This window comes from Cryptomeria japonica, chromosome 9, assembly GCF_030272615.1.
Source record: "Cryptomeria japonica chromosome 9, Sugi_1.0, whole genome shotgun sequence".
Lineage (NCBI taxonomy): Eukaryota > Viridiplantae > Streptophyta > Pinopsida > Cupressales > Cupressaceae > Cryptomeria > Cryptomeria japonica.
The window spans coordinates 189,085,737-189,102,048 of record NC_081413.1 but is presented as its reverse complement, the minus strand read 5'-3'; the positions used below and the strand labels follow the sequence as shown (position 1 = coordinate 189,102,048).

At 36.7% G+C, this 16,312-nt stretch overlaps 1 protein-coding gene across 2 annotated transcripts in view; it reads right to left on the bottom strand.

The window, feature by feature from the left end:
* Window positions 1-16,312, bottom strand: part of LOC131038633 (L-type lectin-domain containing receptor kinase S.4) — a 101,080-nt gene that overhangs the window by 56,486 nt on the left and 28,282 nt on the right. Inside the window, exon 2 of one of the 2 annotated variants that reach the window (XM_057971125.2) lies at window positions 2,949-3,274. The exons of the other annotated variant lie outside the window; for it this stretch is intronic. Within the exon in view, the coding sequence (XP_057827108.2) occupies window positions 3,078-3,274 (197 nt within the window). The 3' untranslated portion in view covers window positions 2,949-3,077. Of the gene's footprint in view, window positions 1-2,948; window positions 3,275-16,312 lie in introns of those variants that run through there. 2 annotated transcript variants of the gene reach the window in all.

The following is a 16,312-nucleotide window of genomic DNA, read 5'->3' as shown; positions in this document are numbered from 1 at the left end:
AATATTGTTATCACCTTGGATATTCCATTTCGTCAACAAGGCACAAGTTCTTCACACATAAGATTCCGTGAAATATTGCTTAATATCCGCAACTCAACACCATTGCAAACAGACTGGGAATCCCTCCAGTTGCGGTCAACCCATGCTTTGACACTTGATGAGAATAATCACTTCAGCCAAAAGAAGCATTTGTTTACAACAAATGCAACTTCAAGTGCACACAACATAAAAATGTTAACACAATTGCACTCACCCATTGCACGTGCAACAACAATCATTGCGCATCAAAGAGATAAGCAAGCACACCAAGAAGAAGAACTAGCATTTGAAATTCTTCTTTCTATAGACCAGGAAATTATTCTTATTGCAAATTTTCGGATAGAAGTCGGCCTTGTAAATGGTGCTTTGGATCAAATCAAATAAATTGTCTACAATGCAGCTTCCAAACCACCTGATTTGCCAAAATATGTTGTTGTTCTTTTCGAACATTATACTGGGCCTTCATGGGATCCACAAAATGCAAAACATGTCCCAATTCCACCAATTACTAGAGGAAACCGCACACAAATTCCACTAGCAATGGCATGGGGCATTACTATTCACAAATCACAGGGGCTGACATTAGACTTTGCCACAATTGACATCGGCAAAATAGAGAAACAAGGCCTAACATTCACAACACTTTCAAGAGTAAAAGCAATTGAACACCTATGTATACAATCAGGCTTCACCTACCAAAGGTACTCTCGATTGAAAGGTGCAACATCAATAGTACTACGAAAGGCAGAAGAAGCTCGCTTGCTGTAGCTTTCGCACAACATGGAACAAACATACCTACAGAACAAACACAATCAGGTATGCAAATCACATCTTCATTATGTTTTCATGTTTTGTATATCTTCTTTTCAATGTATCACCACAAAATAGTATTTCTACTTTTCAGGATCAACAACACAATTAATGTCTATGGAAGTGAAGAGCCCTTTTACATGGCCCAACTCTACAACAAAAAGGTACACACCTAACACCCACTTCCTATACAACTATTTTGAAGCTTTCAACATATTTTTCCCCTCCTATTTGCCAAAAATTGTTTCTCATACATTCTTATTTATCACAGTTTCCAATACACTTTCAGTTTGCAACGCACCTATTCACTTTTACACATATAATGGTTTGTGATGTTATTTACTCACTGCGTCACTATTTACAATTGGTAAGTATTATACTATTTATCATTACCTACCTTTTCTCATTAACATTCCTTTACACTTAATATTCACTAATGATGTACTAATACAAGATTCTTCCTTTGTTTATTTTCTTTAACTGCACCTCTTCCGTTTCACAGGTATTATACTTTGTGAAGGTTAGCTTTCAAAATGAATAACATCCAATACACCAAGCTCATTAATTTGAAGGTATGTAACACTCTTCAGATTTTCTGTGCTTTACTTCCAGGTTTCTTGCTTTGTTTATGTTCTTTAATTGTTTGTAGATTTCAGTACTTTCAGTCTGCAATGGACCTCTTCACTTTTACACATTGATTTCTGATGATGTTTCCTCACTGTGACTCTCTTTATAATTAGTAAGTATTATACTATTTATCATTACCTACCTTTTCAAAATTAACAATCCTTTACACTATCAAGTTCTTTTGATTGAATAATTGAAATTTCACTAAAGAATAATATCATATGAATATAACAATTACAAATTGTAACCAATTGTTCAATGCATTTAATTTTCAATAATGATGTACTAATACAGGGTTCTCACTTTGTTTATGTTCTTTAACTATTTGTGGACGTTACCACTTTCACTCTGCAATCTCAAGAATTTCAAGGTATGTAACAGTCTTCAGATTTTCTGCACTGTACTTCCAGGTTCCTTCCTTTGTTTATGTTCTTTAGCTGTTTGTACATTTGACCAATTTCAGTATGCAAGGTACTTGTTCACTTTTACGCATATAATGATTTTTGATGGTATTTTCTCACTGTGTCTCTCTTTACAATTGATAAGTATTATACTATTTATCATTACCTACCTTTTGCCATTAACATTCCTTTACACCTTCAAGTTATTTTCATTCAATAATTAAGCTTTCAGTAAAGAATAGCATCAAATGCAACAATTGGTTTAACGATATGTAAACCTTACTTACTTGTTCAATATATTGATTTTCCAACATCTACTTGCAGGCTTCTTACTTTGTTTAGGTTGTTCAACTATCCGTGGACATGTTAACTTTTACACATATTATGCTTTCTCAAGGTTTTGAATTTGTACCTATTATTCAATTCAACATTAACTGCCTTCTCTCTTCAACACCCCTTCACGCTTTCAGATTCTCTTCACTGAACAATTCAGCTTTCCATAAAGAACAACAGGTAAATCTTTTCAAATTACAAAATACTCTTAGGTAGATAACTACAATTCAGCTTTCCATAAAAATTAACTTCCTTTCACTTCTTAAACAAAATTTAATTATTATTTTCATAAAGTTCTGTGCAGAAAAGCTCTATCACAACAAACAAATACTCACATGAATCACACAGGAGATTCCAATTCTGCAATTACACATCCATTAGGTATTATATTACTAAAAAGTACTAACTTTCAAATTTTTGAGATTTTCAAAGTATTTAACTTCACCAAATTTACATGTTATCCAAATCTAACTTATATAAATGAAACAATGATGTAGGTCTTTCATCATATACATCACATGGTGCTCTTACCAGCATGAGGGATGGAGGGTGGATAACAACAATACTCTGGGTCCAGCAAAAAAAATTGGTTGGAAATAATATAGCCTACAAAAAAAAATGTAAAACAATATTCATAACATTTACTTCAAGTACATCATGTTGCATACACCAACATGGGGGATGGTGGGTGGAAAATTTTCAAGTTTGGGAGCAACCATTGGTTGGGTTATGTACACAAAAATTGTCCTGTTGTACAATTAACTATTTGACTTTAATAAAATTTTATTATTCAGTTATACAATACAATATACTTCTCGATATCACAACTATAATACATCTACTAACATATTGCCTTAACAATCAGACCTATCGGCCTCCTGTTGCAGGCACTCCCCCTGTAGTTGCTAGTATAGTGGTGGATACGAACTTTGCATTAGTGTAAAACTTGCAACTTTTTACATAAAAGGAGGGGAGATGCACGATATCTAAATTTGGAGTCTTGTTCGTTTCAGTTGCAAAGCTCCATGCCAAAATGTAATGATCTTCAACTAGAGGGGAATTACCTATTTATGTAAGATAATTCAATGTTATCTTAGATAATTACAAGGAAAAAAAAGGCGTGTGAAATTTCCATTCATAAATCATTTTTAAGATATAATACGTGCACACTATTTTCTCTACTGACTCTGAAATAGTACTACTAAAAACTATAAACAATTACATTTGAAACCTCTTAAACATGAGAGAGTTTTTTGCCTTTTAAGAAATATCAAATTTATCTTGCTTTCTATAAGATATACATGGTGTCATTTTGTTTTCTTTCTTTCTAACAAATATTTGTTGCTTGTACTAGTTATGTCTATTGATAAAATATCCTATAGTTTTCAATATTAAACAAAAATTGGCTATTATAATGGGAAATTGGCATTCTTCAAGGGTGTGGCTAAAGTCATAGATACATATGTGAACATATAAAAGTTGTGTCAAATGTTTTAACCAAATATCTCAATGAAAAATGTCATGGAGTAAAATCAGTATTGGATGTACTTTGCCATTAGACAAATTTGTTGTAATAACGCCAAAGACCTAAGAAAATGATTACTCACACATGCATAGTAGATTCATTACCTTTTGTAGAAAATAAAATAAAATTTTGACTATGTGATAGAGTAGAGAATTTCGGGCCCCAACCAACTAGATGGATGCAACTTTGGATTTCATGGCTACCCCAAAGTGAGAACTTGTTGTAGGTGCAACCATGAGGTCCTTTTGGGTACAATGGATTAATTGTACCTAATCCCAAAGTGATCCATGCAAGTTTTTAGTGCATGTAATCAAATTTAACAAATGCACTGGGTTAAATTAGATACATGTTGGACTAGCCATATATGGTTGAAGCTTTCAATTAGCTACAATGTGTTTCTAATATTTTGAGTTTAGCTTATAGACCACTCTTGATGGATATATCTATCAATGAATAATGTCATTTGACATATTTAATATGGGTTAATTTACCACATAGATTTAAATATAGACACCTAAAATTGTCCTTTAATTATATAAATATTTATCATTTATTTAATTATTTTATTGTAATATCTTCTTTTATATCTATTTAATTAATTTATTAGCCTCTTCCACTATTAAGTAAATAAATATTTCTATTTATTTAATTAATTCACTAAGCCTCTTCTTTCTAATTTAAATAAATATTTATTATTTATTTAAACTCACCTCCTTTCCTAAATTAAATAAATATTTTTATTTAATTTATCTAAGCCCTTCCCTCTACTAATTAAATAAATACTTTTATTTGTTTAATTCATTCATTTATTTTTTTCCTCTTCAATATTAGCCCTCCAATTTGTTCACATGGATCATAATATAAATTCACAGGCAAGTGACAAGTGTCACTCATCTCTTCATTTACTTTGTGCTTTCTCCAAAGTCAACCCACCTCTTAATCTCATCCCTCCATTTCAAATCTAACATCTTAATCTTATTCTCTTCTACCTTTAACCTCTTAATCTCCTCCCTTCATCTTTACCTACTCTCAAATCCTATTGAGGCTCTTTCACCTATATGATCATGGTCATTCATAATCTCACCTTTTAATCTAAACCCACCATTTTTCAGGATGGATCTCTATAAAAAAAGGCTTCCTCCTCTCATACCACATCACACATAGCTTGAGCATATCTATGCTTTGCCAAAATCGAATTAGAGCATACATCATCACAAGCATAGCCATAACTCGTCACAACCACACTCATTATTCCTTGAGCTATAGTGCAAGTGCAACACAAATATGAGAGCAACACAATCACATACAAGATCATGGAAGATAGGAGAACAATGCAAGATATGCCTCTTATGCATGTGAACGCATATTTATATTGATTTCATGTTATTTGCATTGCAAATTTGTAGTTATCTATTGATTGTTTGTTGAATTAGTTTGTAGATCTAGGGGTAGTGGTTGGATCTTTAGGGTTTACGAATAGGTTAATATTCAACATACACATGTGCAACTAATTAATTATTTATTAAAACTGTATTTCAATTCTAAAGTCCTTTTAAATTTATGTTATACTACTAGCAAATTTCTCAAAACAATTTTATGCATGCTTTAATAATTTGAAAGTATTTAATCCCAATTCTTGTCAACACAATTGACATGATCAATGTTAATAGAATTATTAAATCAAGAAAGCTTAAAATCTTTGCAAGAAGCAATGGACTTTAGTGTATACAATAAATAATCCCCAGTCTTGAGGACTTGAATAGAAGCTTTTTACCACTTTTGAACATGAATGAAGGGTGACATTATTATTGATCTTTTGACCACTAAACAATTTTATGTTTCTATATCGAGGTGATACATATGTTGGGTTTTTCTTATCTACATTGCATTACATTAATTTCTTGAACAACTAAATGTTGATATCAGTTAAAAAATCATTGTCTTCTATCTACTTGTTCCCCTACTATGGATACAAATTATGATATCCAACACATGACTTTGAAAAAACTCTTAATGTTTCTCAAGAGACAACATGGAGAGACAACCCATCTACATGAGAATGTAGCCTTGTTTATCTTTGGAATGATTCAATTCATTTATTTTATCAATTTTATTGGACACCTAAACCTCATAGTATTTTACATTGAAGCAATAATATTTGTAATTTTATTGTTTTTGTGGTATTTAACCTTCATGCATTTTTAATTCATTTTAAGATGACCTCCATAATTGAACATTGTAGTATTTTGTTCTACCTTTACAACTATAAAGAAATTTTGTTGGGTATAACAAAAGTGACTAAGAGTGCATGTAGGTGGAGTACTCAATTGATGTAGACTCATCGAGGCCTTTTAGAAATAGGGCCCATAGAGGACCTACAAGTCAAAAAGGTTAAGTGTTGAGACTTTAGAAAAATGTTATTTATGTTGTGCATTTAATTAAAGCTAAACTATAGAATCCCCATAATTAATCATTATAGAGTTGTGCATTACCTTTATAGGTATAAGGCAAGCTCTTTGGGTATTGGGTATAGAAAATATGCCTAAAAGTGAGGATGTAGGTGGAGTACTCAATTGAGGCAGAATCATTTAGACGTGCTAATAGGTACCATAGAGAACCCATAGGCCAAAGAGGTTGGTTGTTGAGCCTTAAGGAAGAGATTATTCATGTGATGTAAATTAAAGGCAAAACATGAAGTTTACTTTCCTTCCCTACTTAACCATCAAATAGTTCAATGGTCTTGTATAATATCATTCAAATCCAATCATTTCTTGGAGATAGGGGCTTTTTATGGCCTCACTTAAATGCTTACATGTCTATTTTCTTAGAAGAACTATCATAGACAATCAACACCCTTACATTGTAAGTGCATCTTATTCATTAAATTAATACCTTGTATCACATTTGTATTTTGTGCAATAGATAAACATAAAAATTCCCCTATTGGAATTTTTTTAATGGAAGCTTTAAATAAATGGACTTCATTTCTTTATTTGAATTTGTGGGGTCTAAAATGCTAACGGGATTGACTTGCTCACATATGAATCCATGTATAAATAAGTAAGACTAGAAAAGGGACATAATTTAAGGTAAGGACTCAAAACCATTAAAACTCAAAGATGCAAGGTGATGCTCTGCAAAAAGGGCAAGTGTTAGGATAAAAACCTGTGATGGAATAGCACACAAACAACAAGAAACAAGTGTTAAGGTTAGTGTTATTCAACCAAAGATCAACCTAAGTAGGCATATCAAAAGAGACACCAAGAACAAAGTAAAACATTTAACTACGAATGTAAATGGAAGAAAACATCTCCAAATGTCTTCTACCATACTCTTGGCTCCTTCTCTTTTGTTCCTCTCCTCTCCAAGTTCCAAAATAGTGTAGCTCTCAACAGCTTTTTGCACTATGGATGCTTATGGAGGTTTGAGATTGTAGTATTTGCTTTAAATGTGAATAAAAAACTAATACTATGCTATTGATACTAAAATGATTTATTTTAACCAAAATGACAATATATGAGTTGATTATGCTAAAATGCTCTCTTAAAATGCCTATAGCTTAAATGCATACAAGTTTTCAGGATCTGGATTATGAAAAAATGGGCTCTATTTATAGGAAAAATGGAGCAATGGATGGTTGAGATTGAGTAATCTCAACAAGGGTCAGGATTGAATGATATTCAATCCATGTGAGGGCTTTCAACCCAATCCCAGGATGACAAGTGTCAATATGAGATAGGTTGAGAGGAGAGGGAATAAGCATTAAATGTTTGACATGACCTGAGAGTTAACTTGGAAGTTAAGGTCAAGGTTAGTTGAATGAATAAATTCTTTATTCAAAGAATAAAGCTTTTATCCAATGGATAAACTCTTGTGCAAAGGCAAAAGGGATAACCATGGTCAAAGCAATAAATGTTTGAGGAGACATATGAGTGCAAGTTGAAATAACCATAAATGGTTATGTAAGAGCCATTAGTGGTTTTGGAAGACTTTGGAGGTTAAATTGTTGAACACACAAAACATTAAATGCTTTTCAAAGACTTTGAAGTCTTTGAGAAGTGACTCCAAGTTGCTTAGGAATGTGACAATAATTAGAGGATGGATTAGGCTAATTAGGAAGGGGTTAGAAGAATCTAGAAGGGGGTTTAGGCTAGCAAGTGGGTATGGTGGGTGAGGGAAAATAAGATTTTATTAAAATAAAAATTCATTTATTTCAATAAATGTGTGCAAGTTGCATTTGTAGGAAAATGCAAGTGGGGGGAGATAAATGATTTAAATAAATGTTTTATTTAATTTATTTAAAAGAGGAAAAGGGGGATTAAATGAAATAAATATGATTTATTCATTTAATTGATTTGAATTTGGTTTAATGAATTAATAAAAATAAATTGAATAATTTATTTGATTAATAGGAGAATGTTTGGAGATGAATTAATTAAATATTAATTTAATTAATTGATGGCTAGTGGATTTTTAATCAAATAAATAAGAAATATTCATTTAATTAAATTGGACAGATTTATGTGACTACATTTGCCCCTCTTTAAGACGGTGTGGTTTATCACGTCGTTTCAAAAAAAGAAAAATAGGTGTGAAGGAATGCCCCATAAAGTGTAAATTTAATGGGTGGTATGCCCCATTGAGAGATGGGCTGAAAAATTTCGAAAAATCGGGCGATCTCTCGAAAAAGAGTGAAAATTGGCAGGGTGGTAGAAGAGAGGAAGTTAGCAACGCGGGTAAAAAAATAGAAGAAATCGGAGGTAAAATGGAGAAATGGGAGGCTCGGGAAGTTCACGGGGATCACGGCGGTGAGCGGGGGAAAGCTATGGTGACTGCGAAGGGTTTAAATGGGGAGAAAGGGGTGAAAACAAGATCATTTGTTACCGCGACCAGTGTGAAACCAGAGCTCTAATAGTGACTTTTGAGAGGAGCGAGCAGCAGTCAGGATGCCGGTACCTATTGTAGAGCACCATTTCGAGCGAGTCCGTCAGTTCCAATGGCCAGACGACTATGGCCCAGCGGTACGCAAATTTAAAATTTTGGATTTCATGCATTTTTTATATGTTTTTTGCTGAGTCCAAGTTGAGTCAGGACAATAGCGCTGAAACTATGTTTTGGCGCTTTTGTCCAATGAATTAGCGCTATTGTGCCGCAATGGCGCTATTGTGGTATTGTTTAGGCCCTTTTGCAAATACTAGCATTTTTGTAGGCATATTTAGGCGCTTTTTATTTTTTAGCGCTATTGAGGGGTCAATTGAGCGCTTTTGTCTTTAAGCAATGCTATTGAATAATTGTTGTAGTGCATTTGTAGTTTTAGCGCGTTTGCATACCTGATTAAGCACTTTTGTTAGGGGTTTAGCGCTATTGTCGAGAAGTAGCACTTTTGTTTGCAAAATAGCGCTTTTGTTTGTAAGATAAGAGATGCCCCAGTGTGTGTGAAAAAAATCTCCCGATGCCAATGATGGATGGATAGGGATGTGAAGTGAGAGTTGTTTTGAACCATAGCAGCCTGATGAGACTTAGGTCATTAGGATAAATGTCTGTTGAAGTCTAGGCATGCCATGATTGCTTACTTGTTGCAACCCGAAGATACTTGATCAAAGTATCTGTTGATAGTCTAGGTTTAAACTTAAGAAAGTTTGAAAACAAAACAACTGATGATGATTTGATTGATGCATGTATGCAGGAGGATCTACGTGTGTTGCAGTTACGCCAGAGACATCCAGCGACACAGGGGTTGCGGGATCGGCTGACAGAGGTCAAGATTGATTGTATTGCAGTGACAGGGTTGTACAATGTGATACACATGCCCGTGATTCGGATGAATCATGGGTTGATTACATCTTTAGCAGAGTGTTGGCGCAATGAGACATGCACATTTCACCTTGCGCAGGGGGAGATGACAGTGACTTTGGAGGATGTGTGGCGTATCCTTCATATTCTCATTCAGGGTGAGTTAGTCACTTACGACAGATCATGGGGGACTATAGCAGTTCAGCGAGTCTTTGATGAGGACGTGTTTATTGATGATGGCTCGATAGCGTGAGAGGACATCGCTACATTATACGAGCCTCTACCAGCAGTTTTGTCAGGCATTATGGGAGGACTACTGTGTTCAGATAGGTTATCACATGATCTGGCCGTTGGTTGGGGGCAGGTGATTGAGATTATGATGACAGAGGGGACCTAATTTGCCTAGGGACCGTGCATGCTGGTGCACTTATATCAGGAGCTGCATGAGGTGGCATACCGCGGGAGGGGCTTATTAGCAGTGGGAGTGACGCTGCTGCACATTTGGCCATGGGAGCACTTACCAGTGACCCGACCAGTGAGTTTGAGATTTCGGGCAATCGACCAACCCTATATGTTTATGTATAGTGGTATGATGAGCCAGCCCCACCTAGGGAAGTTAGAGTGGTGGCGGCGGACATTGGATGATCTGGATGTCGTGATCTGGATGTCATGATCTGGAGACGTTATCTAGAGTGCAAGCCCTTGGAGGATGATGCAGAGGCACTGCCATATGTTTTCATGACCTGATCCCTCATGGGGAGGACATCTTATCACATAGAGAGACAGGTGTTGGATAGAGTTTTGAGGCAGTTTGGACAGCAGCAGGGATTGCCGAGAGGATCAGGAGAGTATGCGAGAGTGGTTCAAGAGAGGTATGCATGGGGGCCAGTACTTCCATATGATTAGGCATTAGTGGAGTTCCAGACGCTTCAGGCGAGGCCATGGGATATACAACCGAGGGTGGTGGATGTTGGGGTTTCAGATGAGTATACACAGTATATGGCAGCACATCCGATTCTACAGATATTTGATCCAGCAGAGTTGGTTCCTGCTTTTGAGGATGAGAGGGGATGGAGACGGAGGAGGGGAGGAGGGCGAGGACCGATAGCAGGGATAGGAGATGGTGGGGGTGGAGGAGGAGACGGTGGAGGTGGGGGAGGAGGAGGAGGAGGGGGTGGAGGTGGTGGTTTAGGTGGCTTAGGTGGTCGGGTTCAGCGGAGAGGGAGAAGCGGATTGCCACTGTGGATATCACAGGGGCCGTTGGTGCCGGGAGGAGTCAAATTAGGTGGTCGTGGTATGGAGAGGGAGATCCTGATGGATAGAGGGGAGGGAGCTATTGGAGAGGCACCTATGGAGACAGGGGAGGGAGCGACAGGGGTGGTGATCCTCGAGAGCATATGCTAGCTCATTTGCATACTCAATTAATAGCAGCTGAGACACGGGTGGAGGATCTGGAGGCAGAGGTTGCAGCAAGAGATGTGCAGCTATTTGCACGAGAGTCGGAGCTGACTATAGTGATGTGGGAAAGAGATCAGGCTGTTGATAGGGTGGTCCAGTTGTAGGAGAGAGTGAGGGTTTTGGAGGGAGTACAGGGATAGGGGCCATCTATGGAGGCATTGGCGAGGGAGGTACAGAGAGTAGGTGGAGAGGTTGATTATTGGCGGGGCCTATATGAGCAGGTGGTACCATCCAGTCAGTGAGTACTAAGCTATTCGTAGATGTGACAGGCCAGATCAAAGTGATCCCAGAGGATGCAGAGCAGTGGGGGTGTGATGGGTCCTCTACGGAGAGATAGGTCAAGGGGTGCAAGAGCTAGTGGGGGTTTGATGGGGCCTCCACGGAGAGAGAGATCGGATGGTGCAGGTACTAGTGGGGGAGCAGGTGGCGATGGTGGTGCATCATCTAGTCAGAGTGGCATCTGAGAGAGCATTTTGCATGTATGTATTTTATTTTTGGACTGTATCTTCGATGGCTCTTGGTAGCCGATTTTGTAGAATTCATTGTACTCTGATTATATGAGATGATATATATGAGGAGATCCCATATTTTGATTTATATGCATATTGTGATGTATGGATGCTATGCAGGATGGTGTTTTTATGAGTTTATTGCTTAGATGGATACGTGTATATGTATGCATTTATGAGATGATTCCTATATGCATGTTTTTATGATGATTTATGATGTTGGATACTGACATATGAATGCAGGTTGATACATGTGTGCATGTTTTGTTTGATGTAATGCTTTATGTATGTAATGCCATGATGATGATGTATGCTTATGATGATTTATGCCAGGATTTTGGTGTTTTCATTTTTGATATAATAATGAGATAATGATATGCAATGATGTTAATGCAAAGAATGAATGATTTATGTATGGATATGCATCTAGATGGCTTTAGATGAATGTAAGATGGATAAACAAATGTAAAGTACAAATGTTTATATGATGATGTCTAAATAAATGCATATGTATAATGTAAATATAAAATGGTATGAACCAATGTTTAAGACAAATGGTTTTATGATTTTAAATGCCTAAATATGATTAAGTAAAGTGATAATGTGATGATAATGCAACTTATGGTTTAATAACTGCACCTTAATGCAATAAAAAAGGATAATGAATGCAATGTAAAAAATGAGCCTAATAATATACTTAATAATGGATGAATAAATGAATGTATGCAATGATAAATGATAAAGGATAATTAATGATGATAAAATGATAATTGATAACTGACACTAGATGAATGCATAGTAAATGGTTAATACAATCAAGGACAATTTGATCATATGAATGAATTGAATTATTATGATTATGCAATGATGCCATGATATAAGAAGACTAATGTTTAATGATAATGAACTATATGCATTTTAAATAACTAAAATGATATGAAATGTTCTTAATGCAAAATGCAACTAAATGTAAGGATGATGATAATATGACTACGATGAATGCAAGGTATTTTGAGACTTTGCATGATGCATTGATGATGTATCAGAGTACTCGGTCGCAATTGTATCCAAGACCAGCTCAATTTTCACATAATTGTTCATATTAACCTTGTTTACATTTGCATACAAATCATACATATGAATGAGTGAATGGATGGGCGATATGAAACAGAATGCAATATATAAACAGATGAGATGCAATGACGATCCATAGTGCTCTATTTTCATCATTGAGCTTTAAAATGTTGAAAGAGAATACAAGCATCTTGACATAATGATTCAAGATGACCATAGTATTTCTTACATGGATTTGATATAGCAAGTTAATACAAACAACTTGATATAATGGGTCAAGTTGACCTGAGTATTGCTTGCAGAATAGACAAGGATCATCTCCATTCATGCATGACTTGGATCATCCTCCTTGATCTTGGGCTGATCATATCCTCAGACAAGTTCACACCTTAATAAGAGACAAAAACCTTTATCCAAATTGGATGAGGAGGAACCAAAGAAGGAGCATTGATCTTTCAAACAAAACAGTATATACATAAAGAATAAAGAATATGGATCCTTGGTAATGGTTCATGCTCATATGGTCGAGGTATACGCTGTAGTCAGCAAGCCGTAGTGATCTATGACTGCATTTTGCATAAGATCATGTAGCTTAGTGAACTTCCCATGTAGACACCATTAGTACATGCCCCAGAACTTCATCGGAATAATGTGTAGATAATACACAAACAATGCAGTAGGAACCTGATACAGATAAACGAATGATTGTACTCATAAATCAACCAAGTATTTGATAGCTTAACACAATTTTCTTGTCAAAGAAAACATCATTTTGTCTTTGTTTTGATAAGGAAGGATGCATCCTTGTTGAAGACAGTTTTTGAGTGTCGATGTTGATTGTTTGGGTGATGTCTTGAGAAGTGATCATCATGCGAGTATTTTGCAATGCTTGTTTGGTATCTACTCGGATGAGTATGTACAAGGTTGTTGCCATGTGTTTGATTGATTTTTGATGTTTTCTGATGTTTTTGGATTTTGTGAGATATTTTGAATGTTTTTGGTATTGTTGTGAGAGACAATTTTCAAATTTTTTTGGATTTTATGAGATAGTTTTGAATGAAGAACCAATGAATTATGAGTAATGCAGAATCCACTTCCATCAAACTAGATTAAGGGCATTGCCCCCAGTTTAGACATGACTATGAAAAAGCGGGATGCAAGATGCATGAAGTACTTTCTTGATTGCAAACCACTAACAAGCCATGGCTTTTGAACGGATGGATGAGTGGATGAAATGAATGTGATCGCAACAAGTTTGAAAGACAATGGAGCCATAGCCTTTACGAGTGGCGCCTATTTGCCAGGTTTTCACCATCATACTTACCCAAGGTGCCACCGGAGTGTTTGTTCACCGTTTGGATGCATGATTTTTCTTTTACTCTTTTTGGTGTTTTTGTATTTTCTTCAAGTCATTTTATCTGAATGTTTTTGGTATTTTTGCCAGTATATATGGGAGCCTGATGCTTTGTACAACTTTAAGGTATAAAACTGTTTGAGGTGCATGTTGTTGATCGGATCTGCTAGTGGTTCTCCTTCTGATGTAGCCAACTGATATGCCCCGGACCCAAATACGACAGTGACAACATATGGACCCAACCAATTTGATTCAAACTTTTCGTGATGTTCGCGGATGGGTTGGTTACGAGGATTTTCTCAAAGAACAAGATCACTGAACTTGAATGTACGAGGTCTAACTCGATGATTATAGCTTATGCTCATGCGCTGCTAATAGGCTTTGAGGTGATTGTATGTAGCTTGTCGCTTCTCATCAAGTAGCTCTAAGTCCTAAAGACGGGATACTCTGTATGCTTCATCATCGATGAGATTGTGCAAAGAAACCCGTCGTGATGGTATTTCAACTTTAACAGGTAAAATAGCTTCTGCACCATAGACCAATGAGTAGGGAGTTGCGCCTGTAGGGGTTCGAATGCTAGTTCGATAGGCCCATAGTGCTGGATTCAACTGAACATGCCAATCACGATCGACATCATTGACTGTCTTCTTTAGGATCCTCAATATGTTTTTATTCGATGCTTCAGCCTGACCATTGCCTTGTGGGTAAAAGGGAGTGGAAAAGCGATGTTGGATGTGAAATTTCTCACAAAGTTCACGGACATCCTGATTCTTGAAAGGAAGACCATTATCTGTGATGATGGACATGGGTACACCATACCGACAGATGATGTAATTGAGGATGAATGAGGCGATCTTCTTGCTGGTAACTTGGGTAAGTGGAATAGCTTCAATCCACTTTGTGAAATATTCAGTAGCGGTAATAATGAATTTGTAGCCGTTGGATGAAGATGGATGAATTTTACCCACAAGGTCAAGGCCCCATTGACAAAAAGGCCATGGTGTTGTGATTGGTTGCAATTCTTGTGCCGGTGCATGTATTAGGTCTCCATGAACTTGGCATTTCTTGCACTTTCTGACAAAGTAGTAGGAGTCTTTTTCCATGGATGGCCAATAGTATCTAGTGCGCAGGAGTTTCTTGGTGAGTGACAGACCACTTGCATGAGTTCCACAAATTCCTTCATGTACCTCTTCCAAGGCCTTTGTTGTCTCATCTTGTTCCAGACATCGAAGGAGAGTACTATCAAGACTACGTCGGTATAGGGTTTCGACAATAATGGTATATCGAGCAGTTTGGTGAATGAAGGTTTTATGTTGGTTATTCGATTGGTTAGGAGGAAGGGTGTGATCGTGGAGATAGGTATAGAACTCATCGTACCATGGGGATTCAGAACCGACAAGGCGACATATCATCTCGGATTCGGGGATATCATAAGGAGGGATCCAAAGCTGTTCTACCAAGAACTCGTAGCGTGTTGAATTTTGCGAAAGATCTAGGAGAGATGTGATAGTAGCCATAGCGTCAGCAGCTCGATTCTGATCTCTGGGTATCTGTTCAAAGGTGATAGTAGTAAATGATGCCTTTAATTTATCCACCATTTGTTTGTATGGCATGAGTTTATCATCCTTTGTCTGATATTCATCAGTTGCTTGTCGAATGACTAGTTGGGAGTCGCCATATACTTGTAGTTCTTGTAATTTCCATTGTATGGCTAGCCTGAGTCCTGTGATCAAGGCCTCATACTCTGCTATGTTGTTGGTGCATGGAAATGTGAGCCTGTAAGACTTTGGGATGCTGTCACCTTGAGGTGTGATAAACAGAATGCCTGCCCCCGAGCCATGCCTAGTATACGAACCATCAAAGTATAGTTTACATGGTTGTGTTGTTGTAATCATGAATATCTCTTCATTCAGAAAATTGGAAATGAGAGGATGATCGCCTATGAGTGGTGCCTCGGCCAACTGATCTACAATAGCTTGTCCTTTGATAGCTTTATGATCTACATACTCGATGTCAAATTCACTTAGAATCATCACCCATTTGGCCAAGCGGCCTGTCAATGCTGCTTTGCTGAGTAAATACTTGAGTGGATCAATCTTTGCAATGAGTTGTACCTTGTGTGTTAACAGATAGTGCCTCAATTTAGTGGCTGCCAGGATTACTACTAGGCAAGCTCGCTCAATAGGTGTGTAATTGAGTTCATAGCCCACCAGTGTATAAGAGATGTAGTAAACAGCGCACTCTTTCCCTTCAGCATTATGTTGTGCCAATAGTACACCCAACGCTGTACTTGTTGCTGATATATAGAGTAACATAGGTCTACTTGGATCTGGTGGGATCAATAATGGCGTATTCATGAGATAATCTTTAAGCATCTGGAATGCTTGCT